This window comes from Ipomoea nil, unplaced genomic scaffold (genome assembly GCF_001879475.1).
Source record: "Ipomoea nil cultivar Tokyo-kokei standard unplaced genomic scaffold, Asagao_1.1 scaffold1770, whole genome shotgun sequence".
Taxonomy (NCBI): domain Eukaryota; kingdom Viridiplantae; phylum Streptophyta; class Magnoliopsida; order Solanales; family Convolvulaceae; genus Ipomoea; species Ipomoea nil.
Window position 1 is genome coordinate 3,584,408 of NW_017618198.1, and position 9,552 is coordinate 3,593,959.

The 9,552-nt window shown below is 34.5% G+C and overlaps 1 protein-coding gene across 1 annotated transcript; it reads left to right on the forward strand.

Moving 5' to 3' along the window:
- Positions 1 to 6,035: 6,035 nt before the first annotated feature.
- Positions 6,036 to 7,485, forward strand: LOC109192250 (CASP-like protein 3A1). Its single transcript, XM_019342821.1, has 3 exons — positions 6,036 to 6,460; positions 6,770 to 6,905; positions 7,037 to 7,485. Exons 1-3 carry the CDS (start codon positions 6,189 to 6,191, stop codon positions 7,250 to 7,252), a joined length of 624 nt encoding a protein of 207 aa, XP_019198366.1. The 5' UTR covers positions 6,036 to 6,188; the 3' UTR covers positions 7,253 to 7,485.
- Positions 7,486 to 9,552: the final 2,067 nt, after the last annotated feature.

A 9,552-nucleotide genomic window follows, 5' to 3' on the forward strand; every position in this document is an offset into this window, starting at 1 on the left:
AGGGATATTCTCTCTACGGTTCCACTGCACTCTGATACTGTACTATCTGTGATGACCCGAATTCCCAGCTAGAATCCGGATTCGTGTATACCTATGATTGAGACTTCCGGTGACTGATACAGGAAACCGACCAATATGCCCTTTCCTGTTTTTGCTATTTAACCTAACCCGCCAATTTTGTTGGCAGCAAAATAATTTTTTTTTTTTTTCTCAATACTTTTTTTGTCACATTTGTGTGAAACCATCTCACGAAGTCTTATTTCTGAAAACAAGTCAAACCATCTATTTCTTATTTGTGTGTGTGTATATATATTATACTTAAAACTCGCAGAGTAGGAAAACCCTAAATCTATTGCAGTTGCATACCCATTGCCTAAATCTCTCCGTGTCCTCCTGGAGATGCCACTTCCACCGATAAGGAGGAGCATCAAATCAGATGCCACTACCGAAGTTTGAACTTTTGAATTTTAAAGTTTTTATTATTTATGTATAGATAAAATAATATTTATTATTAATTGAAATATGAATTTAAATAGGTCAAACTCGAGAACTCAAATCGAGTCCGAGCTCGAGCTCAAGATCAAGCTCGAACTTGAGCTCAAGATCGAGCTGCTCGAGCCGAGATCGAGCGGCTCGAAAAATTGCCGAGCCGAGCTCGAGCATCATTTTTCGAGCTCGAACTCGAAATCGAGCCGAACTATGCTTATCGAGCTCGAGCTCTGCTCGACTCGTTTACACAATTACACCCCTTAGTTACTTAATTGTAAAGGAAAATGTATGTAATATTTTTGAACAAAAAATCCGTTCTTTTATTTGGGGAAGTGGAGTGCACCTGATTAAATGGGATGATCTCACGTACCATGCCTAACGTTACTGGCGGGATTGGTGTTGGAAGAATGAAGGAAATTAATCTTGACCTGTTAGTCAAAATTGGTTGGAGAATCCTCAAGGAAAATAATATATTGTGGTCTAAAATTTTCAAGGCTAAGTACATGCACGGCGGTAACACGCTGCCTGATATGAAAATTAAATGGAAAATTGGCGACTCGAACTTGTGGAAGGGCATCTGCGATGCGACTCCGGCCAATTGTCCGATGGAATTTGTACGTTGCAAAGTGAAAGACGAACAGCGGGAAATATGGAGCTCATGGAGGAGAGATGTGGAACAAAGAAAGCGACGGTCGTTTTTCTATGGCAATTACACCACGCACCTTCTCATGATCCCACGGAAAGATGGGAAGCCGGCCATTTGGAGGTTGAGGCTACCTAATCAAATTTGTGCGTTTATCTCAACCGATTGGATTACGAATGGTCCTCAACTGATTGGCCCCTGTGCGGAGCTAGCTTGTGCGTGGAAGGAGTGGCATATTATTATAAGTCACATCCCAGTAGATATGATCACAGTTCAATTCGAATCGAATCATAATCAGAATCAGAATCGTCCGTACTGTTTCGATTCTGATTAAGAACCTGAATTCAAAAGTTTTGATTTAAAGAATTCTGAGTTTCGGTTCCAGAACCAAGAAAAAAAAAAAAAAAGACCAAGTGATCTGTGGCGTTGTGGCCAGGGGCCACTCTACCGGTAGACTGGCGCAAGCCGCAAAGGCTAATTTTAAAACAAAAACCAAACATAACATCGCAAATTATGCTGTGCAACCGAATGCACCTTGCAAGGTGCATACGGTTGCAAAACGGCGCCGTTTTGATTAAAAAAAACGCGCGTCCCACTTAAAGAAGAAATCAGGTTCGATTCTCGGCAATAGCATTTTTATATAACCACAATTCCATAACTATATAACCACAATTTCATAACTATATATCCACAGTGAATGAATGAAGTAAAAATCCACAATGAATGAATGAATGAAGTAAAAATCCACAATGAATGAATGAATGAAGTAAAAATACACAATGAATGAATGAATGAAGTAAAAATCCACAATGAATGAACTAAATATCCACAATATATGATTGAACTAAATATCCACAATGAATGAACTATATAACCACAATTCCATAACTATATAACCACAATTTCATAACTATATATCCACAGTGAATGAATGAAGTAAAAATCCACAATGAATGAATGAATGAAGTAAAAATCCACAATGAATGAATGAATGAAGTAAAAATCCACAATGAATGAATGAATGAAGTAAAAATCCACAATGAATGAATGAATGAAGTAAAAATCCACAATGAATGAATGAAGTAAAAATCCACAATGAATGAACTAACTATCCACAATATATGATTGAACTAAATATCCACAATGAATGAACTATATAACCACAATTTCATAACTATATAACCACAATTTCATAACTATATATCCACAATTTCATAACTATATATCCATAATAATGCTATTGCTGAGAATCGAACCTGATTTTTTTTTTTTTTAAGTGGGATGCGCGTTTTTAGTCAAAACGACGTCGTTTTGAACCGTATGCACCATGCGCATGGTACATTCGGTTGCACAGCATAACTATTGACATAACATACACTGATAAACAAAACATAAAAAAATAATATAAATAAATAAAGGCCAAGTGGCCTGTGTGGTGTGGCCAGCAGGCCACTGCCAGTTGACGCAAATTATGCTGTGCAACCGAATGCACCATGCGCATGTTCGATGCAAAACGACGTCGTTTTGGTTAAAAAACGCGCGTCCCACTTAAAGAAGAAATCAGGTTCGATTTCCGGCAATAACATTTTTATATATCCATAAATTCATAACTATATATCCACAAATTCATAACTATATATCCACAGTGAATGAATGAAGTTAAAATCCACAATGAATGAACTAAATCCACAGTGAATGAATGAAGTAAATATCTATAATGAATGAACTAAATATCCACAATGAATGAACTATATATCCAGAAATTCATAACTATATATCCAGAAATTCATAACTATATATCCACAGTGAATGAATGAAGTAAATATCTACAATGAATGAACTAAATATCCATAATGAATGAACTAAATATCCATAAATTCATAACAATATATCCACAAATTCATAACTATATATCCAGAAATTCATAACTATGTGTCCACAATAATGCTATTGTCGAGAATCGAACCTGATTATTTTTTTTAAGTGAGACGCGCGTTTTTAGTCAAAACGACGTCGCTTTGCATCGTATGCACCATGCGCATGGTGCATTCAGTTGCACAGCATAACTATTGGCCAGTTGAAATAACATTTAAAAATTTAAAAAAAAAAAAAAAAAACCTAAAAACACACGGTTAGAATTGGCGGTTCTAACCAGAACAGCTGATTCATAAACCAAAATCGGAACCTTAACATAAGGTTCCGATTCTAGTTTGGCCATTTGAGGAACTGGAATCGGAACCTTAGTCATGGCTACACGTGAGCTGAATGGTTGGCCAAAAGTGCTACGCGTAGAAAATGCAATTGGATTGAGTTCCACGCACCACCGGTGGAGATTAGAGATATGTTAGACCTTGATAGTGCTTTGATAGCACCCTAACAACGTAGCTCTGTGTTCTGTTTTCGGGGTCACCCCCTCCTACTTTTCCAAAAAAAATATGTAAAAGTATTATATTTTCTCATATAAGTAATAAACATTTTATTCATAATTTAGTATTACATTTGCTAGTATGAGTATCACATTTCATGTTGACTCGACTGGTCTCACGTACGGATCCTCACAAAAGTTTTTGCCTTTTTTTTTTTTTTTAATACATTAAGGCCCCGTTTGGTTTGCAAAAAATATTTAGGGGAAATGGAATTTAAATTCTATTCAAAAGAAATTACCATGAAATTGACTTATTGTTTGGTTGGTCGAAAACAAATTACTGGGAATATATATTTATTCTATTGTTTGGTTGGAGTTGAAATAGTAAGAAATAATGAGTATAAAGATTAAAATGTCAATACAAAATGACAATGATAATAAAAGTAATAATATTTAAAAAAAATAATAATGAAAGTAATAATAAGGGTAAAATTGTCCAAGCATGCGATACGTACTTTCTTTTCAATTTCCATGAAAACAAAATGACACTCCCTCGGCCCTCACCTTGGAAATCATTTTCTTCAAAACTAACAAAAAAAAAAAAAACATTTCTTGGGAAAAGTTTTCCATGAATCAAACGGAGGAAAAATTTAATTTTCTCAAATTTAAGGAAAACATTTTCCATCCAACCAAATATGCTCTAAGGGTGTGGTTGGTTGGACTTTTACACCCTATTATAGGTTTTGATTTCGATTATTATGTTTGTTTGCCTACTTTTGTTATCATACTATTCGAATCAATCGTTTAGTAATTACAAAATTCATTACCCTTTTACTCTTCTATTATTGAACAATGGAATAAAAAATAATGAAAAAGAAAAAAGTCATTGTCAATGAATTAAATATGAAATATATATATATATATATATATATATATATATATATATATATTTGCTCAAATGCGATCGCTTGAAAAAGACACCAATAGTGTTAGGAAAAGCACAACAATGAAATGCACAAATATACAAAAAACGTACAACACTCCCAAAATAATGCATCATAACTCCCCATCCCTAATTGTGCATTTCTGGACACTGTGTGATACTTTTATGCATACCTAATGGTGCGTTTTTGGTAATGCATACCTAATTTGTGCATTTTTTGTTGTGCATTTCCTAACATTGTTGGTGCATATTTGCATAACTATTGGTGCGGCCGTACTGACCACACGGGAAGGCGCGGCCGCACCTAAACTATGTATGTATGTATGTATGCATGCATGCATGCATGGATGTATGTATGTATGTATGTAATCCGGTTCATATGAGAACCATTAAGCATTCCCGTGTGGGGGCCGCACGAGAAGGGTTCAGGTTCAGGGAAGAGTTCCTTAAGCATTAAAATGGCACACTTTAAGTACACAAATCACGCACCTTAAACACACAAACAAAACACTTTAAGAACACAAATCACGCACCTTAAGAACACAAACCACGCACCTTAAAAACACAAACCACACACCTAAGGTTTTAAAATGGTTCACCTTAAGTTTCACACAACTGACGCACTTTAAACATACAAATCATCACGCACTTTAAGAAGGAAAACAACGCACCTTAAGAAGGAAACTCACGCACCTTAAGTTTCAACAACTACTTACATTAAGCACAAAACCAACGCACCTTAATATAAAACTCACGCAATTTAAGTTTCAACAACTACTCACATTAAGTACACAACCCACGCACCTTAAGCACAAAACTCACACTCTGACATCTAGTTTCCCAACGGAAACCAATGTAGAAACCAGTTGGCCAGACTGGTTTCACTCCGAAAACCAATCGGCTAGACTGGTTTTCGGAAGTTTTCGGCCGTGGTAAGAAGATGCTAGAAGATGAAGGAGAAGCACATGATGTAGCAAGAAAAAGGTGAGAGCAAAAGACTGTGGTTTGTTGGTAGAGAGGCGAGTTGGAGAAAGGTTGGAAAATAATTTACCACAAAAAAAGGAGAAGTCATTTTCCTGAAATTCTTAGCTATTTTTTTATTGACCAAGGCATTGTTTTTCATTAACCTTACATTTTCCTACTTCCCAAATGGAAACCCGAAAGATGTTTTTCATAAATCATTTTCCTGATTTTAAAACTAACATACCCTCCTAACGGGGATAGTTAAAAAAAAAAAAAAAAAAAAACCTCAATAAACAATTCTCAGAAAATGTAAAATTAAAATCTTATCATATGCTTTTTGAAAACCAAAAACTTTATATAATTCATTAACTTAACTCAGAAAGAATAAAAGGAGGGAGGGATTCCGTCCCGACAGAACGTGTATGAACCGCTCCTACATGTTTTGCTAATGCATGAGCAACCAAAATCTTATCATATGCTTATTAAACCAATTCTCCTACCATAATTGAGGTTGCCCATTATATATAATTTATTTATTCTTCCAAATATATAATTTATTTAATGTTTTTATGTTGATCGGTCTTCCATGTAGAATCACATTTTATTGGTTTTCTAATCCTGTTCATTCACGAGTCACGGATGCTCTCTTTGAACAACTCCCAGCTCAGCTCTCGACGCCACACTTTTTGCCACGTGTCCCGTTCTTTCCACGCTCGGTTTGAACTACTTTTAACCCCCAATACCATATTCCGTAGAGAAAGCACACCATTATTGTCGATTTGTCGATGGGAGCCAAAACGGAGACCGGCATTGAGATGAACACGGAGGGAAAAGATCCGCCGGAGACTAACGGCGGGATGACTGGACCTCTGGTCACCGAGAGAGGTGCTATTCGTCGGAAAGCTGACATCATGGACGTCATCCTGCGAGCTCTGTGTCTGCTAACGTCGGTGACGGCCTTGTCTCTAATGGTGACGGCGAAGGAAGCTTCCACCATCACCGTCTATGGATTCAATATCCCTCTCCGTTCCAAGTGGTCCTTCTCTTACGCTTTTGAGTAAGCATCTTTGCTACACTAATGGCGGTTCGTTTCACCTAATTTTATTCTCTCAATCGGAATATTGTTAGTTTCTGAGCATTCATCCCTGTATTCACTGCACTAGTAGCAGGCTAGCCGCTAGGTCGGTGGAGATTTTGACATTTTTGTTGTATTTTCACTCACGGGTTCAACACTACACTAAAATAGATCAGATTATTTGTTCCCACTTTGAAAAAATAGACTAAAATAGCTATCTAGGGTTTATAATATCACTGTTGTTTGATTCATGTCTTTTATGAGGCGATTTTATTGTATTGTATGTATGAGGTATTTGGTGGGAGTATCTGCAGCGGTGGCGGTTCACGCCATGCTTCAGCTGCTAATCAGCGGGTCAAGGCTGCTAAGAAGATCGCCGCCGGCGCCTTCACGGAACCATGCTTGGATCGTTTTTGCGGCAGATCAGGCAAACAATTAAACAACACTCATATATATATATATATATATATATATATATATATATCGATCGCCATAGCTGTGAATGTATATATGAAAATGAATAGAGTATATTCTGAATTGGATTTTAAAATTTTGAAGGTATTTACCTTTGCGATGATGAGTGCGGGATCGGCGGCGGCCGGCGTTAGCAATCTGAACCATACAGGAATTCGGCATTTGGCTCTGCCCAGCTTGTGCAAACCGCTCCGTGGCTTCTGCGATCGGGTCGCTGCCTCCATAGCCTTTGCCTTTTTAAGCTGCTTTCTGCTCGCCGTTTCGGTAGTCGCCGACGTCGTTTGGCTCTCCAAGTCTTAGAACTTAGAAGCCATCTACTGCGGGCGGGCATGCCGTTCTATGTATTTCTATGGTTTTTGCCAATCCGATAGCTTAGCTTGTTGGATTGGTTCATTGGCATGTAGAAGAGTTGTGAGTGACTTATATGAGTTATATCCCACGATGATAATTATGATTACTCTGTATTTTATGGGAAGTTTATCAGATCGATTAATGCATCATTAGTCACTAATGGATATATAGTATCTACTCAAGACACTGAGCTAAACATGTTTATGTCCAACATTTTGTTGGAGTGATAATGTTTTGGTAAGCAAATGAGCCAAATATTTTTAACCAATTCATCATATTAATCAGATAAAATATCATTAAGCATTAAGTTGATGCGCTTTGTACAAAACACACGCACATTAAGCACACAAACAAAATACCTTAAGAACACAGATCACGCATCTTAAGAACACCAACCACGCACCTTAAGCTTTAGAATGACGCACATTGAGTTTCAACAAATAACGCACCTTAAGTTAAGTGTATAACTAACGCACTGCACCTTAAGTGTTAAAACAGCGTATGTTAAGTATTAATACAACGCACCTTAAACACAGAAAATATGCACATTAAATTTGAACAATATGCAAAATGACTAAATTGCCATCGTGTTTTTTCTTTTAATTCGTGTTCATCCTAGGCGTTGATTTTGGCAAGATCAATGACTAACATTCACCTGCATGTTTCACCTAGAACTTCTTCTGCATTTGATACACATACGCACACACGCACATTGTCCATTGTCTTCTTTTTACATTATCTTGTGATTAAATATCAAAGTTATAATACAAAACATGTTATATATATATATATATATATATATATATATATATATTATGTATTTTATACAAATATAATAAATATTAATATTTTGTTCAATACGTTCACATGATAACCTACGACACACATCTCACAACACATGAAACATGTAGGAAAAAACTACCACTACTTAATGGCCCTGTTTGGTAAAATGGCTATTAGCTGATAGCTGTTAGCTGATTGTGTTAATTAGAGGGTATAAATAGTTGATAAAATTAGCTGATTTTAGAAAAGTGTTTGATAAATTAGCTGTTTGGTGATAGCTGTTTGATATAATTTTTTTTCTCAAAAAGCTAATTGAAAAAGTTGCTAGGAGTAGCTTTTTTAATTTTAGCCTTTTGGAGTTGCAAAAAGCTAATTAACCAAACATTTATATTGATATTTTAACTAAATCAAACAATTAATAATGGTCAAATAAGCCAAAATTGGCCTATAGGCCAATTTTTTACCAAACAGGGCCAATATCAATATGTGTTTGTAAGATAAAGAGTTCATATTACAACTAAAATCTCAACCATATACACAACAAGACAAATCTACAGCTTTTTACACCATAATCTCATTGCATGATGAATCCCTCTATGCTGCTACCAGTAACCTAATTGCACATGACACACTACCAATAAAAAAAAAAGAAGAAGACATGTACTGAAGATGAAAACAATGACAATTTTATTTACCTATGGATAAACATCTCCTATATATAATATTGCATTGATATACTTTGAAATACTTATTTAAAAATAATCATTGGACATTATCTCATTTTCGCAAAACGCGTAAAAAAATTAATATTTTTATAATTAAGAAATTAATTTTATATTACACTGGCCGAAATTAATGTACCAAAATAATAATTATTTATTAACATAATTATTGCCTAATATAATTGTTGTAAGTACACTTTCCTTTTGAAAAATATAATTATACAAATTTACACTATTCTAAATGGGTTGAAAATATTGATTTATGACAATAAAAGTAACAAAATAATTTCAACAGTAAACATTGTATACAAGAAATTTTTTTAAAATTTGACCTTATTGTATTCTCATAATTTAATATTATAATTGTTATTAAATTTCTTATCCTTTTTTTACTTTCTAACGTAAATTTACAAAAGTAGTAATGAAATTCTTGATGTTTTGATTTCAAAGTATTTTTAATTCCAGACTATTGTCTATATTTTTTTTCTTTTGAAATATATTAATTTTATTTTACAATAAAAAATTACATAAATCATATATGGAAAGAAAGTAGTTCTAAATTAGGTGATTTAATTTTAATTCTTTTACATCTTAATATCTTTTTAAAATCATTTTGCATTTTTCTATATTTATTTTTAGTAATAATATAAATGCCTAAATCATATTACAATATCTAATTTCCAATGTTATATATTATTCAATTAAATGATGATACTTTTACACTAATTTTATAGTCAAATAAAT

Bases quoted from the DNA above. Each gene is read 5' to 3' on its own strand.
- LOC109192250 (XM_019342821.1), top strand. From the start codon at position 6,189: ATGGGAGCCAAAACGGAGACCGGCATTGAGATGAACACGGAGGGAAAA. The intron at 6,461-6,769 runs GTAAGCATCTTT...TGTATGTATGAG, and splicing joins TCCTTCTCTTACGCTTTTGA to GTATTTGGTGGGAGTATCTG. The intron at 6,906-7,036 runs GCAAACAATTAA...AAAATTTTGAAG, and splicing joins TCGTTTTTGCGGCAGATCAG to GTATTTACCTTTGCGATGAT.